General features: G+C 41.4%; 1 protein-coding gene across 25 annotated transcripts in view; it reads left to right on the forward strand.

Annotated features, from left to right (window-relative positions):
• Positions 1-21,232, forward strand: part of CDC14B (cell division cycle 14B) — a 122,314-nt gene that overhangs the window by 85,261 nt on the left and 15,821 nt on the right. For all 25 annotated transcript variants that reach the window (XR_008626679.3, XR_010109112.1, XR_010109113.1 and 22 more), the window contains 5 exons: positions 2,710-2,797; positions 3,095-3,325; positions 13,539-13,677; positions 13,844-14,003; positions 14,661-14,758. Coding sequence is in view for 20 of the 25 variants with exons in the window: in XM_057298683.2 (XP_057154666.1) it covers positions 2,710-2,797; positions 3,095-3,325; positions 13,539-13,677; positions 13,844-14,003; positions 14,661-14,758 (716 nt within the window). In the remaining 5 variants the exon portion in view is untranslated. The remainder of the gene's footprint in view (positions 1-2,709; positions 2,798-3,094; positions 3,326-13,538; positions 13,678-13,843; positions 14,004-14,660; positions 14,759-21,232) is intronic.

Raw genomic sequence — 21,232 nt, forward strand, 5'->3', positions numbered from 1 at the left:
AGTGGTGCGATCTTGGCTCACTGCATTCTCTCTCCCGGGTTCAAGTGATCCTCCCATCTCAGCCTCCCAGTAACGGGGACTACAGGCACGTGCCACCATGCCCAGCTAATTTTGTAATTTTTTTGTAGAGATGGGATTTCGCCATGTTTCCCAGGCTGGTCACAAACTCCTGCACTCAAGGGATCTACCTGCCTCAGTCTCCCAAAGTGCTGGGATTACAGATGTAAGCCACGGCGCCCAACCACACAAAATTTCTTAAAAAGATAGGACAGGGCCAGGGAGAGATAAGCCAGGCAAAACCACAGGTGTGTTCTATGTTTTTTAACATAGTATATATATTTTAAAAAGAATAAATAATTTGATTCTACAGCTTTATCCTCCAAATAGGGAATGAGTAAGATACTGTGCTAAAGCCCTTTTCAGCCCAGAGTAGTTGTAGCCTCCTGTCTTCTTACCCTGCTGTAGTTACCTTGAGCAGGCTTGCTCCCCAGCACTGGGGAGATGATTCCTCAAACAGCAGCACTTCATGTGGCAGCATCTTGAATCCTCAGAGAATTCTTTTTCACAACGTCCAAAGTAAATATTATTTCAAACTCTTACGTTTAACTGAACTGTTTTTTCAATTTCAGTTAATAATGACACTCAGTTGTTTCTGTGATGTACCAAAGATGTAAGAATACATTGTAGGATTCATTAGGGCCAACCCTGTCTTTACTTCTCTGATAGCAGTCCATTTCTAAAGTACAACATACATTTAACTAGCACCTTAAACTTACAGAATATAGCTAAGTTATTAACACCTTTTTTGCGCTTGTCCTTAAAACATTAAACATTTGAAACAAGTTACTTTGTCTATGTAAGCAAAACTGCTAAAAACACTAGTTGGTATTTGTTCCTTTTGTAGTGATGCCTTTGTGTGCTATTAATGAATAATACAGGCGCTAAGTAACTCCCCTGTTACTACTGTAGAGATTGGAGGGTCTGGGCTGGGGGGTAGCAGGGGCACACCACAAACGTCTTCACCTCCATGAAGCTGTGTGGTGACACAGGGAACTGTTTAGGTTCCCACACACCAGTTCAGTTATTATAGTGTATTTAGAAATTTGGGGATAGTGTCATTCATTGATTCTACAATGCCCATTTTTTCCTATTTCAGCTCCTCTGAATTCAGGATGTATCTTAATTAATGGCATCAGCAATTCAGTGAAATCTAGTTGTTGCCAACAACTGATCACGGGTTTGTTATTTAAAAGTCCAGATTTCTGATTTCACTTTAAAATCAGAATATCTGGCAACAGCTGCCCTCATTCCTGCTTTGACCTTTCCTTTTCTTTTTTTTTAAAGAGAGAGGGTCTCACTGTGTTGCCCTGGCTGGACTCAAATTCCTGGGCTTAAGTGATCCTTCTGCCTCAGCCTCCCAAGTAGCTAGGACTACAGGTGCATGCCACTGCACCCGGCTGTTCAGACCTTTGTATTATGGAACATGGGCTGACTGATTCCCCATGTTGATCATTAAGTCCAGTAAACTGGTTTGGGATTACCTGCTTGGTCCCTGTAGATATTCAAGAAACTGTGTTATTTTTTACTCATTTTTAGGTACACATAGAAACACCCCAATTTCAAAGCTAATTTATCTGTTGTTTTTAATCACGAGTCCTCTCCTTCTCCACTATCAAGTGTCTTCTACTTTCTGCTTAAGTCTCTGTTGTCCATTTCATTAAGACAGAAGTTTCTATTATTGTTAAATTTGAACTGTATCTATGTTATAATAGTAATGGTAACTCAATCCAAAGGACCTAATAACAGGAAGTAACATGTCTTACATATCAGTTTATATTTGTTTTTTTGTAGGGACATACTGTGATCTTGGTATACTTGTCATTTTTTAGTTTCCTGGTCGGTTCAGTGCATTTATTTATTTATTTTTTTTAATTTTTGTTTTTTGAGACAGAGTTTCGCTCTTGTTGCCCAGGCTGGAGTGCAATGGCACAATCTCGGCTCACCACAACTTCCGCCTCCTGGGTTCAAGCAATTCTCCTGCCTCAGCCTCCCGAGTAGCTGGGATTACAGGCATGCACCACCATGCCTGGCTAATTTTGTAGTTTTTAGTAGAGGCAGGACTTCTCCATGTTGGTCAGGCTGATCACGAACAAATGAACTTTTTAAATTGGTTGCCTTATTAAATAGTTAGGAAGATAGTGGAAAGATATATCTCTGTAAGTAGGTAAGTAAGTAAATATTGGGAAGCCAGAAACCTAAGTAGATAGTTTTTCCCCCTTTATTTGTGGAGTCAAGATTGCTCATGTTGGAAGCCAGTTAGTCATTCAGGAAAACAGGGAAGTTCCCAGATTCCTTATACTGGAAAAGTTTGCTTGCTTTCTTATTAATTAGCAGCAACTATAATGAGAATTGATTCAGATAAAATAACCAAATAGTATATTTGTATGGCAGCAGTCAGCTCTGTATTCCAAGGGCTGATACCCTAGCAATGAAACACTGTTAAAAGAAGATGATTAGGAACAGGATATACGTCCATTCCCTAGATATACTTATAGCAGGGCAAATTGAGATTCCTGTCTCATGGCAATTTGTAAACAGCTTTTCCGCTAAAGCAAATGAGTTTGAAGTCCTTCAGAGACTCAGTCTTGAGTAGAGAGGTTGTGGGGAGAATACATTTAAAAACGAATTGTGCTGGTCTTCCCCTTGCAGAAAGCAGAAAATGGAGATTTAAATTGGATAATACCAGACCGATTTATTGCCTTCTGTGGACCTCATTCAAGAGCCAGACTTGAAAGTGGTATGTGAAATTATGGCATCAATCTCATTTTGTTATTGAAAATATCTATCCTATATTTTCTTTTGAAAGAGTTACACCAAGCTTGACCAAGTGTTAATTATTATTTAAGCATACTTGGTCACTTCAGTAGATCATTCTGACTGGATTTTAACTTTCTTTTCTTTTGTTTTTTACAGTTATAATCAAATTGGTATTTAATTCCCAGTCCAGATACTGTTTCCGTTCAGTTACAGGTGAAACTATTAGCCATTGTTTTCTTTATGTGTTTTACAAGATCTGGTGCATTTCTTTATGTAGGTTACCACCAACATTCTCCTGAGACTTATATTCAATATTTTAAGAATCACAATGTTACTACCATTATTCGTCTAAATAAAAGGATGTATGATGCCAAACGCTTTACGGATGCTGGCTTCGATCACCATGATCTTTTCTTTGCGGATGGCAGCACCCCTACTGATGCCATTGTCAAAGAATTCCTAGATATCTGTGAAAATGCTGAGGGTGCCATTGCAGTACATTGTAAAGGTATGTTTCTAGGGGTGGTTAAAGAATAGTATACAGTATAAGTATATGAATATGTAGAAACAGACCATATTCATTTAGTTTATGTGTCAGAACATGAAACTGCCTTTATTTTTAGAGTGCCGTTAAACCTTTGATTTCAGATGAAAAGTATAGTAACTTATTTTCATAAGTAATTCTACAAATACATCACATTGAAATGCATTTATTTATTCATCAAATATTTATTGGGTGCATACTATATAGTTAAGTTCTAGGATACATCAATGAGTAGCGTAGACTGTAAGAGCCTGTCTTAATGGAAACTATATTCTTAACAAGTTGCTCTGTTTTCAGCAATTGTAACAGTGCCTGGCACTTAATAGATATTTTTTGAATAAATGAATGACTATACAATAATAAATGGTATGAAGATAGTAGGATTTATTTAACTCTCTTCTTTTGTTAGTTAATTAAGAAACAAGAAATATAGTTTTGTTACAAAAATCCAATATTGGAAAAAAAGCTCAGCAAGCCTTGGGGAAAGGGGGAGACTGATCTCCAGAGTTACTGCTGTATTTGTAGTTTTAAATATAATGGCAAAACATCACATTTCAGTTTTTATTGAAAAATTACATGGCATACAAAGAAATAGGAAAGTATAGCCTATTCAAAGGGAAGAAATAAATCCAGGCCGGGCATGGTGGCTCACGCCTATAATCCCAGCACTTTGGGAGGCCATGGCGGGCGGATCGCCTGAGGTCAGGAGTTTGAGACCAGCCTGGCCAAAATAGTGAAACCCTGTCTCTACTAAAAATACAAAAAAATTAGCTGGGTGTGGTGACGGATACCTGTAATCCCAGCTACTTTGGAGGCTGAGGCACAAAAATCACTTGAACCCGGAAGGCAGAGGTTGCAATGAGCTGAGATCATGCCACTGCACTCCAGCCTGGCCAATAGACAGAACAAAAAAAAGAAGAAGAAATAAATCCACAGAAGCTATCCCTGAGAAAGATCAAATTGTGGACTTAGTAGGCAAAAAATTTTAAATAACCATCTTAAAGATACCCAAGAGTTAAAAGAATATGTGGGAAAAGTCAAGGAAACGATTTATGAAGAAATACTAATATCAGTTATAAAAAGAACACATAAAAGGGAACCAAAAGGAAATTCTGGAAATGAAATGTACTAAAACTGAGATGAAAAATTCACTGGAGGGATTCAAAAGCATATTTGAGCAGGCAGAAGAATCAGTGCGTGTGAAGCTAGGATCATTAAAGAATTAGCAAGTCTGAGGAACAGAAAGAATAAAGAGCATAACATAAATGAACAGAATTTAAGGGATCCCTGAGACACACCCAAGTAGACCAAGATACAGATCGTGGGAGTTCCAGAGGGAGAAGAGAAGTAAAGGAGCAGACAGATGATTTGGCTGAAAACTCCCCAGATTTGATATATGCAGGAATATCCAAGAAGCCCAACAAACTCCAAGCAGGATAAACTCAGAGGCCCATGTGAACATGCATTATAATCAAGCTATAATGCCACAGACAGTCTTGAAAGCAGCAAGAGAGAAGTGACCTACCACATACAGGGGATACCACTGAGATTGTCAGCACATCTCTCATCAGAAACATTGCAGGCCAGAAGGCAGTGGGTTGATATATTCAAAATGCATAAGTGAGGGAAAACCTGTTAAGAATTCTACATCTGGCAAAACTCCTTCAAAAATAATGGAAAAATTAAGACTTTGCCCAGGCAATCAATTTGCCTTTCTGATAAAGGCAAATACATGGACCATTATAAAAGCTAGTATTATCGTAACGAGATAATTTGTAAAATATTATTACTGTAACTTGTAAATATTGTAACTTGCAAAAAACAAATAGAAAATCTGAATAGACCCCTAACTAGTAAGGGGATTAAGTAGTCCAAAGCCTCCTGACAAAGCAAAACCTTGGACATAATAACATCGCCAGTAAATTCTACCAAACACTTAAAAGGGAGTTTTTAATCACTAGATCTGACCTGCAAGAAATTCTAAAGGGGGAGTCTTTTAGGTTGAAATGAAGGCACACTAGACAGTAACACACAGCCATTTGAGAAGAGGAAATAAAGATTTCTGATAAAGGCAAATACAAGGACCACTATAAAAGCTAGTTTTATTGTAACTTAAGATAATTTGTAAAATATTATTACTGTAACTTGTTATTGTAACTTGCAAATATTATAATATGTAAATTATTATTGTAATTTGTAAAATAATTTGTAGTTTGCAAGTAGTATAATTTTTGTGTATTATTATATACAAAAATTGCAAGTAGTATATTATTGTAATTTATAAAATAGAGAGTAGAAAACCAATAAAGAAAATGAACAAAACCAAGGGTTGGTTCTTTAAGAAGAATAACAAAAGTGATAAACCTTTAGCTAGAATGATGAAGTATAAAAGGAAGAAGACTCAAATTACTAAAATTAGAAATGAAAATGGCATTACCACTGATACTACAGAAATAAAACTGATCAGTACTGTAAAAATGATCAGTATTGTAGGACAACAAATTGGATAGTCTACATGAAATGGACAAATTCCTAGAAAAACAAAACACCAGAACTAAATCATAAAGAAATAGAAAATCTGAACAGACCCCTAACTAATAAGGAGATTAAGTAATCCAAAACCTCCTGAGAAAGCAAAACCCTGGACATGATAGCATCACCAGTAAATTCTACCAAACACTTAAAAGACTAAAACCAGTCCTTCTCAAACTCTTCTAAAAATTTGAGGAAAAAGGAACACTTTCTAACTCAATAAGGTCAGCATTACCCTGATACCAAAAACAAAAAGACACTATAAGATAACTAACTATAGGCCAGTATCCCTTACGAACATCGATGTGAAAACCTTGAACAAAATACTAGCCAATGGAATTCAGCAGCATATTTAAAAGGATTGTGTGCCATGACCAAGTAGGATTTATCCCATGATTACAAGAGTGGTTCAACATATGAAAATCAATCAGTGTGATATACCACGTTAAGGACAAAAACCATACGATCATCTCTGCACAAAAAGCGTCTGACAAAAGTCATTACCCTTTTGTGATAAAAACACGGTACAAACTAGGTATAGAAGGAGATTACCTCAACATAAGAACCGTATGTGAAAAGCCCACAGCTAACATCATACTCAATGGTGAAAGACTGAAAGCTTTTCCTCTAAGCTCATGAAGAAGACAAGGAGGCTTGGTTTTGTGGCTTCTATTTAACATGGTAATGGAAGTTCTAGCCAAAGGAAGTAAGCAAAAAAAAAAAAAAAAAAAAAAATCGAAATTAGACAGGGGGAAGTAAAATTATCTTTTTGCAGATGATATGACTTATATGTATTATAGAAAACCCTGGGCCAGGTGCAATGGCTCTTGGCTGTAATCCTAGCACTTTGGGAGGCCGAGGTGGGTAGATTGCCTGAGCTCAGAAGTTTGAGACCAGCCTGGGCAACATGGTGAAACCCCGACTCTACTAAAATACCAAAAAAAAAAAAAAAAAAAATTAGCCGGGCGTGGCGCATGCTAAGGCAGGAGAATTGCGTGAATCTGGGAGGTGGAGGTTGCAGTGAGCTGAGATCTCGCCACTGCACTCCAGCCTGGGGGACAGAGCAAGACTCTGTCTCCAAAAAAAAAAAAAAGAGAGAGAACCCTCAAGATTACACACACACACACAGAGCCCCTGCTAGAATTAATAAATGAGTTCAGCAAAGAAGTAGCAGCATATACAATCAACAGGCAAAAATCCCTTGTTTCTAAGCCCTGACAATAAAAATATAAAAAAGAAACTAAGAATACAGTTTCATTTATAATAGCATCAAGAAGAATCAAATATTGGGGAATTAACCAAGGAGATGAAAGATTTGTATAAAACATTTTTGAGGAAAATTAAAGAAGATGTAATTAAATGTAATGACATCACATTTGTGCACTGGGTGACTTAATATTTTTAACATGTCAGTATTGCCCAAAGGGATATACAGATTCAATGCAAGCCTGTCAGAATTCCAACATTTCTTGCAAAAATAGAAAAATGATTCTGAAATTCATTTGGAATCTCAAGGGATGCCAAATGGCCAAAACAATCTTGAAAAAGAATAAAAAGGTTGGAGGACTCACTTCCTGGTTTCAAAACTTCATACAGGCTGGGCATGGTAGCTTAACACCTGTAATCCCAGTACTTTGGGAGGCTGAGACAGAAGGATTGCTTGAGCCCAGGAGTTTAAGACCACCCTGGACAACATGGCAAAACCCCATCTCTACTGAAAAATACAAAAATTAACTGGGTGTGGTGGTGTTTACCTGTAGTCCCAGCTACTCAGGAAGCTTAGATAGCAGGATCCCTTGAACCTGCGAGGTTGAGGCGGCGGTGAGCCATGATTGTGCCATTGCATTCCAGCCTGGGTGACGTAGTGAGATCCCGTCTCAAAAAAAAAAAAAAGCCTTAGTACAAAGCTACATCAATCAAGATTGTGTGTTACTGGCATAAAGACAGATACGTAGACCAGTGATAGGATAGAGAGCTCAGAAATAAATCCTTGTGTATATGGTCAAATGACATTCAAGAAGGATACAGAAACCACTCAATGGGGAAAGGACAGTCTTTTCAACAAATGGTGCTGGGAAAACCTGATATCCACATGTAAAAGAATGAAATTGGGCCCTTACATAACACCATATACAAAAATTAAAATGGATCAAGGACCTAAATATAGGACTTAAAACTATAAAACTCTTAGAGGAAAACAGAGGGTGAAAACTTCATGACATTAGATTTGGCAGTAATATGACACCAAAGGCACTGACAATGAAAGAACAGACAAATCGGACTATATAAAATTTTAAAACTTTTGTGCATCAAAGTATACTATCAGCAGAGTAACAAGGTAACCCATGGATTGGGAGAAAGTATTTGCAAATCACTTCTGATAAGGGATTAACATCCAGAAGATATAGAGAAAACTCCTAAAAACAACAACAAAACCCAGTTCATAAATGGGAAGAGGACTTGAATACACCTTTCTCCAAAGATATAAAATGGCCAGTGAGCACAAGTAAAGTTCTCAGCATTTTTGACTTATAGGGAAAGTCAAATCACAACCACACTGAGATACCACTTTATACCCATTGGGATGGCTGTTATCTAAAAGAACAAAAACATCACCACCAGAAAATTACAAGTGTGGAGATGTGGAGAAAATTAGAAGCCTTGTGTACTGCTAGTGGGAGTATAAAACAATGCAGCTGCTATGGAAAATGGTGTGGCAGTTCCTGAAAAAATTAACGTCATTCAGCAGTTCCATCTCTGGTTATATGCTCAGAAACAATTGACAGCAGGGATATGAACAGATATTTTTACACCCATGTTGTAGCAGCATTCTTCTTCTTCTTCTTTTTTTTTCTTTTTTTTGAGATGGACTTTCACTCTGTTTCCCAGACTAGAGTGCTGTGGTGCAATCTTGGCTCACTGCAACCTCTGCCACCTGGGTTCAAGTGATTCTCCTGCCTCAGCCTCCAGAGTAGCTGGGATGACAGGCACGCACCATGACATCCAGCTAATTTTTGTATTTTTAGTAGAAACAGGGTTTCGCCATGTTGGCCAGGCTGGTCTCGAACTCCTGACCTCAAGTAGTCCACCCGCCTTGGCCTCCCAAAGTTCTGAGGTTACAGGTGTGAGCCACCACGCCCGGCCAGCAGCATTACTCTGAATAGCCAAAAGGTGGAAGCAATCCAGGTTTCCATCAGAGGAAGGCTAAAGAAATGGCTAAAGAAAATGTGCTATATCATACAACAGAATATTATGCATATTTAGAAATGAAGAAAATTCTGACACATGTACTGCCACATGGATGAACCTTAAAGATATTAGGCCAATTTAGGTTTGCCAGTCAGAAAAGGACAGATATTGTATGAATCCAGTTGTATGAGATACTTGGGGTAAGAGAAAGTAGATTACCAGGGCCTGAGGGGAGGCAGGGATTGGTAGTTATTGTTTAATGGGTCCAGAGTTGGCTGGGCACGGTGGCTCACGCCTGTAATCCCAGCACTTTGGGAGGCTGAGGTGGGCGGATCACGAGGTCAGGAGATCAAGACCATCCTGGCTAACACGGTGAAACCCCATCTCTACTAAAAATACAAAGAATTAGCCAGGCTTGGTGGCGGGCGCCTGTAGTCCCAGTTACTCGGGAGTCTGAGGCAGGAGAATGGCGTGAACCCGGGAGGTGGAGCTTGCGGTGAGCCGAGATTGCGCCATTGCACTCCAGCCTGGGCGACAGAGCAAGACTCCATCTCAAAAAAATAAATAAATAAAAATAATAAAAAATAAAAATGGGTCCAGAGTTTCCGTTTTGTAAGATGAAATACGTTCTGAAGATGGATGGTGGTAATGTTTGTACAACAATGTGAATGTACTTAATGCTACTGAGCTGTACACATAAAAAGTGGTTAAAATGATATTCAGAAACTGACACTAAGGAAATACAAGTTTCCGAATTAACCAATACAGAATTTTTTTGTTTTTGTTTTTGAGACGGAGTCTTGCTCTGTCGCCCAGGCTGGAGTGCAGTGGCACGATCTCAGCTCACTGCAACCTCTGCCTCCCAGGTTCACGCCGTTCTCCTGCCTCAGCCTCCCCAGTAGCTGGGACTACAGGCGCCCGCCACCGCGCCCGGCTAATTTTTTGTATTTTTAGTAGAGACGGGGTTTCACTGTGTTAGCCAGGATGGTCTTGATGTCTTGTGATCCACCCACCTCGGCCTCCCAAAGTGCTAGGATTACAGGTGTGAGCCACCGCACCCGGCCCCAATACAGAATTTAAAATAACTGTCTTAAACATGTTCAGTGAGCTAAAAGAGAATTCAGACAACTAAATGAAATCAGGAAAATGATGCATGAAGAAAAATGGTAAATTTTATGTATATTTTACTCCAATTTTTAAACATAATTAAAACAAAAGCCAGCATTGCTTATTTCATTTTTTAATTATAAAAAGCAGTTGAAGTAATTCTTCAGCAAGGTCCTTTTGCACCCCAACCCCATCACACACCCGACATTTGGCAACCTGCAGAGACCTTTTTTGGGGGTTGGGTACTACGGGCATCTGGTGGGTAGAGATCAGCGATGCTGCTAAACATCCTACAGCGCACAGGACAGCTCCTCACTATAAATAATTATCCAGCCTCAAATGTTAGTACTGCTGAGGTTGAGATACCCTGAAATAGAATGATGACCAATTAAAAGCCTAGAGAGGATCTTATTTGATTGCATCTTTGTTTAGGGAAGAAAAATGATGACAGTATGAAAATTGGGCTGTATAGTGAAAATTGAGATTCATTAAGAGGTATATTAATCTGCTGGGGCATATCACCAACTGGGTGGCTTAAACAACAGAAGTTAATTCTCTCACAGTTCTGGAGGCTAGAAGTCTAAGGGCAAGGCACTGGCAGGGATGTTTTCTGGGGAGGCCTCTCTCCTTGGCTTGCAGTGCAGATGTCTGTCATCTCTGAGTCTTCTCATGGTTTGCACTTAACTCCTGCCGTCTCTTTCTTTTATTTTTTTGAGATGGAGTCTCGCTCTGTCTCCCAGGCTGGAGTAAAGTGGCGCGATCTCAGCTCACTGCAAGCTCCGCCTCCCGGGTTCACGCCATTCTCCTGCCTCAGCCTCCCGAGTAGCTGGGACTACAGGTGCCCGCCACCACGCCCGGCTAATTTTTTGTATTTTTTAGTAGAGACAGGGTTTCACTGTGTTAGCCAGGATGGTCTCAATCTCCTGACCTCATGATCTGCCCGCCTCGGCCTCCCAAACTGCTGGGATTACAGGTGTGAGCCACTGCACCCGGCCTATCTCTTTTTTTTCTTAGAAGTACAACAGTCCTATTGGATTAGGGCCCCACTCTGTGACCTTATTTATTTCCGTAAAGGCCTTATCTGCAAATACAGTGGTATTGGGACTTAGAACAATATATGGATTTGGGTTAGGGGGGACACAATTCAGTTCATTATATTCTGCCATCTGGCCCCCCTCAAATTTATGTCCCTTCACTTCAAAAATACATTCACCCCATCTCAACAGTTCTGAACATCTCAATTCATTCCAGCATCAACTCCAAGTTCAGAGTCTCATCTAAATAGCATCCAACTCAGGTATAGGGGAGACTTGAGGTATGATCCATCCTGAGGCATAATTCCTCCCAGCTGTGATGGGATGGTACAGGCACAGGATAGACATTACCATTCCAAAAGGGAGAAACCAGAAGAAAGAGCTTCTAAGCAAGTCCAAAACCTAGCCAGGCAAATCCCATTACATCTTAAGGCTAGAGAATCATCCTCTTTGGCTCCATGCTCTGCCCTCCAGGCCCTCTAGGGTAGTGGCTTTGTCCCTGAGGGCTGTGGTCAGAGGCAGCTGGGTTTGCTCTAACTAATAGAGGTGGCCCTACCCTGTGAAATCAAGGAGTGGGCAGGCCTGCCCTGAGCTTATATACTCTGTCTTGGTGGCAGTGGCAGCACTGGGGGTCTCTAAATTGCCCTTGGGATCATCCTTCCTTTTCTTGAAGGACAAAGAATGTTTGCATCCAGGTAGCTCTGCTGTCAGAAGTCCAAAAGCCTTACTTTATTTTATTCCATGTCCATCCCCTTTAGTGCAAGATGCCAGTGTCTCTGCTGGTATAATCCCATCTCTTGTCCTTGCTTCTGCTGAGATGGCAGATTAAGTCTAGGTAATCTCTTTAGAGGGGGAGTGTCCAGCCACACCCTTGATTTTTCTCTCTGTAACACTCTTATTTTTTGCAATATGGATAGCCTGAGAATTTTCTGACTCTAGTTCCTGATTCCTTGTTGCTTAACAATTTCTTCTTTAATTCTTCTTTTTCCTTTTGCATTTTACAGTAACCAGTAAGGAGAAACCAGGTTGTATCTTCAACACTTCCCTTACAAATCTCCTCTGCTAAATATCCAAGGTTGTCACTCACAAAGCCACTTCTCCATTTCTATGTAGTTGTTACGGTGACCCCTATCTCATGATCCAAATCTGTATTTAGGGTTCTCCAGAAAAACAAGCAGTAGGATTTTTTTTATATGTAGGAGATTTATTAAAAGGAATTGGCTCATGCAAGTATGGATTCTGGTGAGTCCAAAATATGCAGCGTGGGCCAGCAGCCTGGAAACATGGGAGAGTTGATGGTGCAGATGAAAGCCAAAGGCAGTCTCTTGCTCAGGAAAGTCAGGGTTTTTGTTCTGCCCAGGTTTTTCAGCTAATTGGATGGGGCCCATCCACATTATGGAGGGAACTGTGCTTACTGAAAGCTCACCAACTTAAATGTTAATCTCCAAAGATTCATTCCGGATTGACACATAAAATTAACCATCACTGGAGGTAATGATAATAGTCTAGATAAGACAGGCCAGCACCAATAGAGGTTTAAAAAAATCTGAGTGAAAATGGGTATTACAGACCAGAAAACATAATTGGATGTGGGAGTAAGTGCACAATTACAAGCCTTTGGTTTTGCAAAGATGGTGGTACCATTTTTCTAAAATGCCCAGGGCAGAAGACACTGCTCTTACTGAGAATCATTGCTCAGAAAGTGATTCTCCACCTCGGCTACACGTAGAATCATCTGGAAGATTTTAGGAATCTCTGTGTCCAAGCTATGCTGCATACCAGTTAAATCTAAATTCTTGGCGTAAGGCCAGGCGTGGTGGCTCAAGTGTATAATACCAGCATTTTAGGAGGCCAAGGCAGGCGGATCACCTGAGGTGAGGTGAGTTTGAGACCAGCTTGGCCAACATGGTGAAGCCCTGTCTCTACTGAAAATACAGACATTAGCCGGGTGTGGTGGCACATGGCTGTAGATCCCAGCTACTTGGGAGGCTGAGGTAGGAGAATTGCTTGAGCCCAGGAGGTGAAGGTTGCAGTGAGCTGAGATTGCATCATTGCACTCCAGCCTGCTGGGCGACAGAGTGAGACTCCGTCTCAAAAATAAATAAATAAATGAAACAAATAATAAATACATTCCGGATGTGAGACCGGGCATCAGTATTTAAAAACCTCTCTAGGTGATTCCAGAGTGTAACCAGCCTTGAGAACCACTATTGAAAGAAGCAGAGTCATGAGAAGCCTTTTAAAAAAATTCTGCCCAACAAAATCCTGGAGTACATCAGCCCAAGTTTCATTTCTGTGCTGCTTTCTTTTCCTAGCTGGCCTTGGTCGCACGGGCACTCTGATAGCCTGCTACATCATGAAGCATTACAGGATGACAGCAGCCGAGACCATTGCGTGGGTCAGGATCTGCAGACCTGGCTCGGTGATTGGGCCTCAGCAGCAGTTTTTGGTGATGTAAGTAGTAGCCTACGTCTGTAGTTCCCAGGAAACATGTGGGGTTGGCATCTGATGGGGAGTGGAATTTCCTTTAGTTTCCAATAACAACAGATAATCTGGTAGGAAGAAGTTGTTCATGTATCTTTCTGGAAAGCTCTATTTTGATGTTATTTAAATGCTCTAGGAAGCAAACAAACCTCTGGCTGGAAGGGGACTATTTTCGTCAGAAGTTAAAGGGGCAGGAGAATGGACAACACAGAGCAGCCTTCTCCAAACTTCTCTCTGGCGTTGATGACATTTCCATAAATGGGGTCGAGAATCAAGATCAGCAAGAACCCGAACCGGTAATCAAGCCGTTTCTGTTGCGATGTTGTTACTGCTTTAACTGCTATTGAGAACCTGTCAGGGTATGGAGAAAACCGTAGGTAAAATAATAAAGCAGCTCTTGGATGATTGTCAGTTTTTTATATTTATAACCCTCTCTAAGCACTTTTTACCCAAAACAGTGGAAACAAGGTTGTGTGTCCATAAAACTATGTTTTACTCACTCAGCAGGTGCATAAAAGGTTGTGAAGTGAGCTCTTCAGCCAGATCTACCCCTGCCCCTCACCCCTTTTTGCCGTTTCACAACAGCTGATTTAGGAAAGCAATCATTCTCAAATAGAGAGCTTTTAACAAATCAAAGGCTTAGGGGGTAGCAGTACTACTACATTAAGTGGTAGTAAGTACACTGAGATTTTAAAAAGAGCGTTTTCAAACTTGAAAGCCCATTAACCCTCTTCACTGTTGATGTGTTTTCTAACAAGAGTGCTGCTGGGTTGTCTCTGAAAGTCAACTTTGGCTGTCTTAAAATGTAACCTGAAGCTTGATTGTGAAAGGGAAAAGTATTCTAGAGCTCGCAGAAACTTGGACTGTGTTCATGTGGATAAATTGCTGCTCTGCTGTACTGCATTAATAAGTGCAACTTAAATCATTAGCTCAGTGTTTTTTTACTTACACAGTACAGTGATGATGACGAAATCAATGGAGTGACACAAGGTGATAGACTTCGGGCCTTGAAAAGCAGAAGACAATCCAAAACGAACGCTATTCCTCTCACGTGAGTCTGGGTTCCTTTGTTGTGGTTGATGTTTCTTCATATGTGTGTGGGATCCTTGGTGAGGGTTTTTCCTGTACATTTTTCTCCACAGTTGCAAGCCCATGATGCCACTTTGAAATGCTTGCCTATGTTATTTAAAACCTAGGGGTGCTGGCCTTGGAAGCTCTCAGCTGTCCCTTGTTTACCTTGGTCCTCATGAGCCTTTATGGGTGGGAAGGCGACATCAGGGATACTTTTTCTCCATGAATAATCAGCATGGGGCATCCTCAGGAGCGCGACAGCGGATGTAAAGCCCAGGATGCCAGACTTGTCCATAGTTACTAAAGTGGTGTATTTCTTTACATTTGCCATGTTGCAGATCATTTGTTTTGATAAGCATGACATGATGGCTTAATGACATTATGTTGTTTTGGGGCAACAATGAACTGGTCTAAACTATATTTTGGGTTTTTTGTTTGTTTCTTTGGGGAATGATTTTCTAATTATAGAGGAAGATTTAGCCTGAGAATAGGAAGTGTTGTAGTACTGAGTGTATGTATGTCCATGTGTACATTCTTGTGAATGTGTGTTAGTTGGGATTCAACCTGATGGAGCATCCAAGATTGTTAGAAAAATATGCAGAAGCAAAGTACATGACCATGGTATTTTTTGTAGGCTGTTCTTTAGTAAATGCTCCCACTTGTTGCCATTGGATTTCTTCCTTCTAGTTACTTCCTTTTTCATTGTGGGACACCAGATTTCCAGCCTTCTTTTTTGCGGGGAGGGAGTGTGATGGACATAGATCATTTATTCAGTAAGCATCTTGTAATATGGTAAGGAAGTATGATATAATAAACCATTTATATTGGCAGAGAACAGGTTTTCTTTTCAATTAAAAGTAATTCCTCACTAGTGTCTCGTCATAAAAATTCTGAAGTAGAATTACACCTAAGGCATGTGTCATTATGGGTTGCTCCCCTGGGAGGTTCTTCTTAAAAGACCCAAGGCAAAGAATTGAGTTTTACAATATGCAGTGTTATGTGAATGAATGTAGGGCATCCATTTTGATTATAGGCGTTTATTAAGCATTTCTTTTGCAACTTAGTGGTACTTTAGTCAACTATACTTTTTTAAAAATGGTGCCTTTTGGCCAGGTGTGGTGGCTCATGCCTGTAATCCCAGCACTTTGGGAGGCCAAGGTGGGCAGATCACCTGAGGTCAGGAGTTCAAGACCAGCCTGGCCAATATGGTGAAACCCCGTCTCTACAAAAATACAAAAACTAGCCGGGCATGATGGTGGGTGCTGTAGGCATTATAGGATCCCAGCTACTCGGGAGGCTGAGGCAGGAGGATCGCTTGAACCCGGGAGGCAGAGATTGCATTGAGCCGAGATCGTGCCATTGCACTCCAGCCTGGGTGACAGAGTGAGACTCTATCTCAAAAAACAAACAAACAAACAAAAATAGTGCCTTTGTATAATTTACTTAACTCCAAATGCCATTTTGTTTTTAATTTCCTTATTAAAAGTCTTCACCTAAGGCCTTAATGGTTTTTCTTTGGAAGTATTATGGTGGCTCCAGGTAATCATCCAGATACTAATTCCGGATGTGGTGGAGGAGGCAGGCAGCACCCTTGAGCAGTGCTTCTCAGACTTCAGTGTGCAGGAGGCACCCGGGCGCTTGTTGAAATATGGGTTATGATTGGTGGGGTGGGGGTGGGGCCCAAGAGTTCACATTTCTAGCCGAGGCTGCTGGTCCAGGGACCACACATTGAATTGCAAGCCCTAGGAAACTGATGCTTTTGTGGGTTGATTTTAGCTGTGTCTGGGATTTTTTGTTTTGTTTTTCAGAATCAGCATCATCAGTTTATGTTTTAATATTTTGTTGCCTGCTGTTCAGAAGTCAAGTTGAGAGTCAGGGGATACAAATCCTGCTTAGTCAAAAGTTTTTGTTAAATAGGAAATTTCCTTTAGTCACCCTCTGAATCTGCTACTCTCATTAATGTGAGTTCAAATCTAGCTGGGCGTGGCTGTGCGCACCTGTAGACCAGGCTATGCGGGAGGCTGAGGCAACAGGACTACTTGAGCCCAGGAGTCTGAGGCTGCAGTGAGCCACGATCACTGCATACAGCCTGGGTGACAGAGTGAGACCCTGTCTAAATAAATAAGTAAAATCAAGTACAATGGTAAAAGTTAAAAAACAAAGAGGTAGCTCAGGATTCCTTTTGGTAATATCCCAAAAACAATATATATAAATAGCCCCACATAACACAAATAACAAAGTTTTAGGCCACACTTTTAAAGAAGAAAGCGAAATGCTAGTTTTTCTAAGCTCTGAGTTACGTGTATAGACCCGAGGGGATTTTTGATGAATCTCAGCAAATCTCCTTCCTCCTCCCTTACAACATTTTGCTTATCCCTGTCTCTGCTTTTTCAAACCCTCTCTGCTATTATTTGCAGTTTTTTGGCCCTAGAAAAGATCAATTGAAGATTTTCTTTCTTTCCCTCTTGTGTCTTTGTTGTTATTTTAGGAATAGAAGTCCCTGAGGGACTGTTCTCAACAGTTGCTTGGGTTGAAAAATACAAAATCAATTTCTTCATCCAAGTTTGACTCATTGATTTCTGTGAGCAAGTTATTTTGCTTTAGCATTGGCACTTAGCCTTATGAAAATACAGTACATGCAAGAAGGAAAGTTAGTGGGAAATACACAAGTACTAGTGATTCTTAGGAGAAGGTTATAGTACATAAAATATTATTCCAATGATTGGTTTCTCTTTTTTTTTTTTTTTTTTTTTTAAGACAGAGTCTTGCTCTGTTGGCCGGGCTGGAGTGCAATGGTGTGCCCTCGGCTCACTGCAACCTCTGCCTCCCGGGTTCAAGTGATTCTGCTGCCTGAGCCTCCGGAGTATCTGGGATTACGCACCACCACACCCAGCTAATTTTTTGTATTTTTAGTAGAGACAAGGTTTCACCATGTTGGCCAGGCTGGTCTCGAAATCCTGACCTCAAGTGGTACACCCACCTCAGCCTCCCAAAGTGCTAGGATTACAGGCATGAACCACCGGCGCCTGGCCGGTTTCTCTTTTATAAATGGTCAGTTTTGGGGGAGAGTTTAAGTTTTTAGTGATTATAAAATGGCCATTTGCTCAGCCTGTCTGATCCTGACTACAGTGATGACAGGAATGTGGCACCATGACATTGAGCTGATCTTCAGGACGTGATGACAAGTATATTGTCTGTGCTAAAATGGATTTGGTAGATTTCATAACTTGAGCCATGAGGCCTGTCGTTCTACATACTGATGGTTTTGGTAGGTTTGGAGATGGGTATATCTGTTAGCAATGGAAAATAATTCTTTTTTTATTTTTATTTTTTATTTTTATTTTTGAGACAGAGTATCGCTCTGTCACCCAGGCTGGGGTAAAGTGGCGCGAATTTGGCTCACTGCAAGCTCCGCCTCCTGGGATCATGCCATTCTCCTGCCTCAGCCTCCCAAGTAGCTGGGAATACAGGCGCCCACCACCACGCCCGGCTAAATTTTTGTATTTTTAGTAGAGACAGGGTTTCACTGTTTTAGCCAGGATGGTCTCGATCTCCTGACCTCGTGATCTCCCCACCTTGGCCTCCCAAAGTGCTGGGATTACAGGTGTGAGCCACTGCGCCCAGCCGGAAAATAATTCTTAAGCCATGAGGTTTACTAGAGGAAAAAGTAACCATCTATAACGCTGACACTTGGACATTCAGGCCATTCTGCCTTTAAGGAACTGAAGGTGAAGGCTGGGATCAGTAGAGAGTTCTCTAGGGCTCCCAGACCATTTATTCATTCCGTTTAAATATTCACCCCTGTGATCTTTATGTATATTAGTAGCTTGTTTTTTTGTGGGAAGATTAAATAAGATGATGTGGGTATAACTTGTGGGGTAAGGTTAGGCTGTATTTCGAGTTCACCCTTTAGTCTAATCCTTTTCCACAATATAGGATGCCTGGCATGTAATTTCTTTTTCCCCGAGACAGAGTCTTGCTTTGTCACCCAGGCTGGAGTACAGTGGCGTAATCTTGGCTCACTGCAACCTCCACCTTCTGGGTTCAAGTGATTCTCCTGCCTCAGCCTCCTGAGTAGCTGGGAATACAGGCACACGCCACCACGCCTCGCTAATTTTTGTATTTTTAGTAGAGATGGGGTTTCACCATGTTGGCCAGGCTGGTCTCAAACTCCTGACCTCGTGATCTGCCCGCCTCAGCCTCCTAAAGTGCTGGGATTACAGGCGTGAGCCACTGCGCCCGGCCTGACATGTAATTTTTAATGATGACAGTGATGAGGTCAACAATAAAGATGACATGATAAGCCAAATCAGCCATTTCCAAATTGATTAGCAGTACTCCGCACACAGCAGATGCTCAGTAGAGGCTCTAATATTTGGTCACAGATGTATCCAGGTGACCATTTGGAAGTATAGTCATTGGAAAGAGCTTCTGCCCTTCCAAATGGGGGGAGGTTTCCTTCCTCGCTGCTAGGACCCAGACCAATGGATTAAGAAACACCAAGCTGAGGCTGGACACAGTGGCTCATGCCTGTAATCCCAGTGCTTTGGGAGTTCAAGGCAGCAGGATCACTTGAGCCCAGGAGTTCGAGACCAGCCTGGCCAACATAGTGAGATTCTGTCTCTACAAAAAAATAAAAAAATAAAAAACTGGGCATGGTGGCATGAACAGGCAGTCTCAGCTGCTACTCAGGAGGCTGATGTGGGAGGATTGCTTGCGCCTAGGAGTTGGAGGTTACAGTGAACTATGATAACGCCACTGCATTCCAGCCTGGGTAACAGAGCAAGACCCCTGTTTCTTTCTTCCTTTCTTCTTCTTTTTTTTTTTTTTTTTTTTTTTTTTGAGACAGAGTCTTGCTCTGTCGCCCAGGCTGGAGTGCAGTGGTGCAATCTTGGCTCACTGCAAGCTCCACCTCCCAGGTTCACGCCATTCTCCTGCCTCAGCCTCCCGAGTAGCGTGGTGCCTGCCACCACGCCCGGCTAATTTTTTGTATTTTTAGTAGAGACGGGGTTTCACCATGTTAGCCAGGATGGTCTTGATCTCCTGACCTCGTGATCCGCCCGCCTCAGCCTCCCAAAGTGCTGGGATTACAGGCATATGCCACCACGTCTGGCTAATTTTTGTATTTTTTTAGTAGAGACGGGGTTTCACCATGTTGGCCAGGCTGGTCTCGAACTCCTGACCTCAGGTGATCCACCTGCCTCAGCCTCCCAAAGTGCTGGGATTACAGGCATGAGCCACTGCGCCCGGCCGACCCCTGTTTCTTAAAAATGAAAAAGAGGCAGGGTGAGGTCAGGAGTTCAAGACCAGCCTAACCAACATGGAGAAACCCCATCTGTACTAAAAATGCAAAATTAGCTGGGCATGGTGGCACATGCCTGTAATCCCAGTTGCTTGGGAGGCTGAGGCAGGAGAATTGCTTGAACCCGGGAGGGGGAGGTTGCAGTGAGCCGAGATCACACCACTGCAGTCCAGCCTGGGCGACAAGAGTGAAACTCCATCTCAAAAAAAATTAAATAAATAAATAATAAAATAGAGCTCAGGTGCGATGGCTCACGCCTGTAATCCCAGCATTTTGGGATGCTGAGGCAGGCGGATCACCTGAGATCAGGAGTTTGAGACCAGCCTGGCCAACGTGGTGAAACCCTGTATTAAAAATACAGTACTTAGCTGGGCGTGGTGATGTGCGCCTCTAATCCCAACTACTCAGGAGGCTGCAGTGGGAGAATTGTTTGAACCTGGGAGGCGGAGGTTGCAGTGAGCCAAAATCACGCCATTGCACTCCGGGCTGGCTGGGTGACAGAGCAAGACTCCATCTCAAAAAATTATAATAATTAAAAAATAAAAAATAAGAAAGAAACACCAAGCTGAAAGCCAACTAGTATGAGGAAAATGAGTGTGGAAAACAACTAAGAAAAGTCTATAGTATGCATACCTAAGTGAAATTTTGCTCATTTTGTGTTGCCCTGGGTTAAATGTGAACCATATTATAAAAATGTGCCATTCCCTTAGCTTCCTGGATGGCTCAGGAGTTAGTAACTCCCTTGAAGTGAGATCAGTTCTGCTGTATTACGTTCATTTTTAGTTGTGCCTCCTGTGATTTTGTTAACTAGTCTGGGGTTTTGTGTTTTTTTGTTTGTTTGTTTTTGGTTATCTGGTTTTGCCTCCTTTGCCCCTTGTGGTTTGCTTTAGTTTTCTGTGTGTGCACATCTTCTGCTTTTTGAAGAACCTCAATCATTTATCTGTGACTGATTTCAGTATCATAAAGTTAAATTAACATGGGGTAGTTATCTCACTAGTGACTGAGTCCCAAAGTATGAAACCTGTTTAAACACAGCATTTTTTTCTTCAACATAAAATGGCAAAACTCCATCCTTGTTGACCGCCCCTTTGTATCCCTGTTGCTGTTGGCTGGGCTTTTAGGGTGTCTAAAATTCACATATGGCTTGATTGA

Source organism: Pan paniscus, chromosome 11 (genome assembly GCF_029289425.2).
Source record: "Pan paniscus chromosome 11, NHGRI_mPanPan1-v2.0_pri, whole genome shotgun sequence".
Lineage (NCBI taxonomy): Eukaryota > Metazoa > Chordata > Mammalia > Primates > Hominidae > Pan > Pan paniscus.